Source organism: Oncorhynchus masou, chromosome 5, assembly GCF_036934945.1.
Source record: "Oncorhynchus masou masou isolate Uvic2021 chromosome 5, UVic_Omas_1.1, whole genome shotgun sequence".
NCBI lineage: Eukaryota > Metazoa > Chordata > Actinopteri > Salmoniformes > Salmonidae > Oncorhynchus > Oncorhynchus masou.
Genome location: NC_088216.1, coordinates 48,963,491 through 48,970,207, shown reverse-complemented (window position 1 = coordinate 48,970,207; position 6,717 = coordinate 48,963,491). Strand labels below are relative to the sequence as shown.

The 6,717-nt window shown below is 45.6% G+C and overlaps 1 protein-coding gene across 1 annotated transcript; it reads right to left on the bottom strand.

Moving 5' to 3' along the window:
• Window positions 1-269: 269 nt before the first annotated feature.
• LOC135539749 (prolargin-like) lies at window positions 270-5,992 on the bottom strand. The gene is made up of 7 exons (XM_064965842.1): window positions 5,847-5,992; window positions 2,439-2,874; window positions 2,136-2,321; window positions 1,804-1,961; window positions 1,351-1,547; window positions 1,040-1,118; window positions 270-875 (listed from the first exon to the last, which is right to left on the bottom strand). The coding sequence occupies exons 2-7, from the start codon at window positions 2,868-2,870 to the stop codon at window positions 785-787; spliced, it is 1,143 nt and encodes a 380-aa protein (XP_064821914.1). The 5' UTR covers window positions 2,871-2,874; window positions 5,847-5,992; the 3' UTR covers window positions 270-784.
• Between the last annotated feature and the right edge of the window lie 725 nt (window positions 5,993-6,717).

Genomic DNA, 6,717 nt, shown 5'->3' with positions numbered 1-6,717 from the left:
GAAAGGATGCATGATTCAACTAGCTGAACCAGGAACTCAGATGGATAGGAAGGATGTGAATAGGAAAGGATACATGATTTAACTGAATCAGGAACTCATAAGGATAGGAATGATGTGGATAGGAAAGGATGCATGATTCAACTAGCTGAACCAGGAACTCAGATGGATAGGAAGGATGTGAATAGGAAAGGATACATGATTTAACTGAATCAGGAACTCATAAGGATAGGAATGATGTGGATAGGAAAGGATACATGAATAGGCAAAGAGCAGATCTGATTTATTTTATTTGTACACAACTGCTTTATACAAAACACAAGGATATAATTTTATATTTTTTTATAAACAAAGTACCTCAAAAACACAGATTCCCCAAGGGCATTTAAACTACATGGTAGTAACCGCAGATACATCCATGCTTCAAAGATGTAGTCAATGCGACGGCTTGGTTCTTAGTTTTATAAATATTTGTTTAGACGAGTGAAATATTCCTGAAGTTGTCAAAGCCGTACAGCTAGCATTTCACTCAGGTTATTTGGCACCATTTCACCCATCTGAAATAGTCGTGTGTGTGTGTGCGTGTGTGAGTGTATGTGCGTGTGACTGCGTATGGGCAAGCATGTCTGTTTGTGTCCGAGGCAGCGTGTGTGTTCTGTCCGTGCGTGGCCTTGCGTACATCTGCGTAGGTTTGCTGCCGTTTGCTGACTGTGTCTGAGTGCGCGTGTGTGCATGTATGTGTGTGTGTGTATGCGTCCTGAAGCAGCCCCTGACTCCAGGCCTGGTTCTAGACAACAATGGACTTAAGGTGTCTGAAACACATGATGACATCTAGAGGGACAGGAGGACTCAGGTGGTTCCCATCCAGACGCAGATACCTGGTGGGTGTCAATTAATCAATCAATCAATCAAGCAAGCAAGCAGACAATCAAGCAATGAATTGATCGATCAATCATTCAATCAAAAAATCTAAGACACAATGAATGAATCAATCAATCAACCATGCCTATTGTGTTATGTACTGTATATGAAGTTTTATTACCTGAGCCTGGGCATCAGAGCCTCATCAGTCAGACTCTCAGAGGACAGACTAAAGGGACACAGCTGGGTCCCATTAATACCTGACGTAGGAACACACACACACACACACACATACACAAACAAGTTACTCACTCTCAATGCTGCTGTGGTTACGTTAGCTACTTGTGGTTGTACTGCCATTGTGTGTTACTCACTCGCGATGCTGTTATGATTGTGATGTGTTTGGAGTCATGATATGTGTCGTGTTACTCACTCTCTGAGGTGTCGATGTCATGTTACGAACCTATTACAGTCTTATATTAGGCTACTCACTCTCGATGCTGTTGTGGTTGAGGTGCAAGTGCTCCAGCTGGGGGTTGAACAAGGGGACGGAGGTGAGCTGGTTGTGGGCCAGGTGAAGGTCTAGCAGAGTGGATACGTTGAACACAGCCTTAGGGACTCCCTTATCACTCAGCTGGTTGTAGTTGAGCCTCACAAACGCCAGGTTGGAGAAACCTTGGAAGTAGTCCCTGTATGGAGAAGACAAGCGGGTTTATTAGAGGGTTCTTACTTTAGCACGCTCATGTATTTATCCACATTGTTGAAAAAAAACGTTTGTATTCCAGGTGCATCGGGGATAGAGAGTTGAGCACAATGTCATTGATGATTTGTTGTATCTCACAATGTTCTCGGTCAATAGATAACACGTGTGTGCGTATGTGTGAGTGTGTGTGTGCATACGCGCTTGCATGCTTGCCTCGTGCTCGCGTGCCTGAGTGTGCTTACTTAGGGATGTTGTCAATGTTGTTCCTGTCCAGGAATAGCTGTGCGATGCCGTTGGGGATGTTAGCTGGCATCTTCTTCAGGATGTTGTGGGCCAAGTTCAGCTGAACCAGGTTCTTCAGGTCTTTAAAAGTGTTCTTCCCCATGTCACTGTCACTCAACTAAACACAACAGAGAATACACAAAGTGTGGGAGTGTGTGTTTATGATTTTTGTGTGTATGCTTCTACGTGTATGCACTCGCGCGTGTGTGTGTTTGCACATTTGTGAGTGTGATTGATTGATTGCACATGTGTGCTTGTGCTTGCTTGCATAGATGTGTGTGTGTGTGTGTACCTTGTTGTGGTGCAGGTCGAGCAGAGCGAGGTGCTCCATCTTGCCGAAGGCTCCAGAGGGGATCTTGGAGATCTGGTTGTGGCTGAGTCTGAGCTGCTCCAACCCTGCTGGCAGGTCATCAGGAACCTCCTTCAGCTGGTTCCTCTCCATGTAGAGAAACAACAGACCAGGTACCTTCTCAAACACCTGAGAAAGACGGACGGACAGACTTATAGTGAAAAAAAAAATATATGAATGAATATAACTGAATTACATGACTAAATTAATCAAATACTAAAGAAATAAATCAAATAAAGCTCTCACCTGCTTGTCCACTTTTTTGATGCGGTTGTTGGCCATGTTGACCCATCTCAGCTCTGTGGCATTGTTGAAGGGTTCAGCTGTTACCTCGGAGATGTAGTTATTCTGCAGGTACAGGTATTGTACTCTGGACGGGATCACAGGGACCGTACGGAGGTTCCGGTTCTCGCAATAGAGGGCATTGGGGAAGGAAGGGGGGCAGAAACACTCCCGGGGACAGTCAGGGAATATGGAAGGGGGGCCAACGACGGGAGGGGGGAAATCTGTGGGCTCCTGGGGTTCTGGTTCCTTAGGTGGCGGGGCAGGCTTGAATGAGGGGCGCTTGCTGGGCTTTGGAGGCTTAGGAGGTTTCTTAGGCCGTGGTCTCTGTAAAAACACTGTCCCCATCAGGAGACAGAGCACCAGGGCAGTGTAGAGTCCCACACCGGTCTTCATTGTCCTGGATGGAAAGAGCGGATGAGGAGGAGAGAAAGAGGGGGTGGAGGAGACATATATATACTGTATGTAAGAAAATGTCAAACAAAAGGGGTAAGAAAAGAGTTCTACCACATTTGACATTTGGTAAACACCAGATTTCAGGAGACAATCCTGTATGCAGTATGACTGTGCTTCTAAATGATTTGTGATGCATCTACCGGTAGGTCTTCTAAGTTACGAAGGCATCATTATGCTCTAAATGTTATCAAGTGGTGGATTGCTTGCTAGCAACCACTACAGTCATATTCTCCTCTAGCCTTTTGCAGGGACTTTGTAAGCAGCTCATATAAAGGTTGAGTTGAGTGAAGTGACCTGTGCAGGCGAAGGACGCAGACATGGTTCTCATTCATGTCTGGGTAAAGCATTAGCTTTTCCTTTACGGCTGTTCAAAATAAGAGGGAGAAGGAGAGAGGATGGGTGAGAGAAATAGAGAAAGGTGGGGATAGTGAGAGGTATAGAGAGGAGAGAGAGGAGTTTAAAGAGGGATGGAAGGGAATGGAGAGAGGATGAGAGAAGGAGAGAGGGGGTACAGAGAGAGAAGTTGGAGAGGGAGAGAGGGATAAGGGAGTGAGAGGGCGAGAGAGAATGGGGAGGGAGAGAGGATGAGATGGGGGTAAGTTAGAGAGTGGGAGTGACAGAGGGAGGTATAGAGGGAGCTGAAGGATAAAGCCTCCATTGTGTGTGTTGGTCCAGAGAGAGTTTCTTCCTAACGAGGGGGAACAGAGGGGGCTGTATGGGATGGGCTGTAGCTCCAGAGCGGCTGGAGCTCTGAGACGGACGGAGGGTTGGTTGTCTAACAGCATAGAGAGACCCTCACTAGGAATCTCCATATACATCTCTTTCTCTCTCTCTCTCTCTCTTTCTTTCTCTCCACCCTCTGTCTTTTTCTCACTTCTCTCTAGCAGTCGAACACCTAGAAGCCCACTGCAGATCAGAGGAAAACAGTCGGGATAAATATGGTTACTGTGACTCTGATCCAGGCATTTTTAAGTCAAGCTTTCTATTGCCTACTGGCAAAAAGACAAGGTGTTGTGGGTCAGCATCTTACAACAGTGTGGGATTGACTGTGTGTTTCTATGCTTTGTTTGTCGTGAGAAAGCCTTCTGGCCAGTTCGATAAATATATGAGAATATCATGAGTCATTAGACAACTATTCTCCCAGCCTAAGTATGTCCAGGCCAGGATAAACATCTCTGAACTTCCCTTCCTTTCAAACTAATTGTGCTCTCTCGCAAGGCCACTCAGGCCAGAGTGGGATTTCACTTTTCTTCTGTCAGTAGTCCAGAACCCCAACAGCCGTCATCAAGATGTCAGGACTTCAGTATAGAGTTAAGGCTGTTGTTCGACAACGAGAGAGATGACAGTCTGAAGTTCACCTATACCATAGTCACAGCTATAAGCTGCGAGTGAGGGTTGTAAATCAACAAGAGATATATGTTGAGACAACACTCCAATACTTAGGGATCAGCACACCTGGGTCACAAACTGTGTTAGAGTTGCCCACTTGCTCTTTGTTCATCCAGGAAAGATTATAAGAATCCTTCAACCAAATGAACTTTTCCACTGTTGATTTAATTGAGTCACTATAAAATATCTCGGAAACACTTCACTGCTCTCCCGGACAGCAGGGTTGGAAACTCTATGGAGACGAGATCTAAAGACGAGTCAGAAATGGGACTGGTAACACGTCAATGTTGTTGGGCTTTGACTCGCCTAAAGTGTTTTAAAGTCGTGTTTTCTGACCACAACAACCCTGCAGGATTTATCTTCATCCCAAGGCTGTGATGCCCCATTTGGAAAACACTCAGAAAGACAGAGCAGTGTCTGCAGACAAGCCAGGAACAACATTGGACTGCCTGCACTGTTAAAACTGCTTGAGATGGCAGGCAGATGTATAGCCCGGCTGTCTAAACTTCTGGGTGACCCATATTTTTAAGGAAATATTGCCAACTGTCAAATAAAAAACTGTCAGTTCTTTTGGCAGAATGATGTAGATGCTTTATAGAAAGTATTAGACAGCACATATATGTTGTTCGAACCACAACGATCCATTTTCACAATGTTCCCCATGCAGCCTGGATTCTTGTCAATAATGAATTCCATTGAGAGTTTTTTTCCTGTGTAAAAAAACAGAGATCCAATCCAACCAAACCAGACCAGACCAGACCACAGCCCATTATGAAGGAATAAGTGTGCCTGAGAATGTTTCTGGAGATTTCAGAAAGCTTCTTCTCTGTTTTTGAAGACTTTGATAAGGAAAACTCTGCATATAATTGTGACCTGCCAATCCTTGAAGCGACATGTATACTTTGTCTAGACGTGACATGTGGCAGAACAGACAGTTGCACAGAGAGACAGACCTACGTCTTGACAGACACCAGGACAGTTGTCAAGTCCTATGTAAAGCATAGAGTTGTAGAGGATAGAGTGATACAGTCTCGCCTGCCCGGCCAAACACAGCACAGCTGTGTTTTCATAAGCCAGACTGTGAAAAAGATCAACTCTGCTTTCTGTTCATTAGCCACCCAGTACAACGCTTCCATCAACTTGAAATAGGAAATCAACATGATTAGCTGAACAAAGGTGAAATGGATAGGTGTGCTTTGTGAGAGAACTTTAGCCGAAGCAACAAGCATTTCAGAGGCAACAAGCGTTCTACAACAAGCTCTCTCTCTGGGAAGAGTTTTCAGTACCGCTCTCATTCCGCACCTCTATAGAAACACACACTGCCAGGCTCTGTTCACGTCCGCCTCTCTGCCAAGACATGCACGCACGTACACACGTACACACACACTCCTCGTCCCCACATACACCTCACATATTCTGAGAGACACACACTCTCTCCTGGCCTCACTTTGTTTACATTCTGTTATCAACCGTGTCACATCTATAAGCGCCCCCCCTGGAGAAAAGAAACAACAAACATTGTCTTACCTGCCAATGGTACCTGCCCTCTTTTATCAAATCGAGTTTTCTGTCTCTCTGCTTTTTGTCTCTCCCACCCTTCTCTTACGCCTCCCTCTCTCTCCCCCTCTCTCCCTCCTTCTCTCCTCCTCAGTGGACAAGCCTCCTATTGGGTTGGTTCCCTGGCTCTTTCCCTCTGAAGGTCATAGTGTTTCCCCCTCTCCTCCACTCCCTCCCTCCCTCTCTCCAATCCTCTCGTCTACTCTCTCTCCCTCCTTCCCTCTCTCTCTGACCCTCCACAGCACATTTGATCTCCACTCCTATCCTGTTGAAGGAGGATGTATTCTCACCAGACTCGGTGTGTTTGTTTGTTTGTTTGTTTGTTTGTTTGTGTGTGTATGTAAGTGTACTCGTGACCTGTGCATGTGGGGGAGTGGACAGGTGTCTGTGATAATATAAAAATGAGTTCTGACCCCCATAAAAGCCCTCTCCCATTTGGTCTCTCTCCCAGTATCCTAGTCCCCCTCCCTCCCACCCACTCTCTCTATTGTTTGTTTATATAATGTATCAGCATACTGCTTTCTCATGTGTCTTCCATTAGAGTTCACTCTGCTGATTGTGGTATGTTCCTATGTACTTGTGTAGCGTTCTGGATCATTCCCAAATGGCGCGCGTGCACACACACACACACACACACACACACACACACACACACACACACACACACACACACACACGGGGTGGCAGGTAGCCTAGTGGTTAGAGCATTGGGCCAGTAACCAAAAGGTTTCTAGATTGAATCCCTGAGCTGTCAAGGTAAAAATCTGCTGTTCTGCCTCCGAACAAGGCAGTTAACTCACTGTTTCTAGGCTATCATTGTGAATAAGAATGTGTTCTTAAC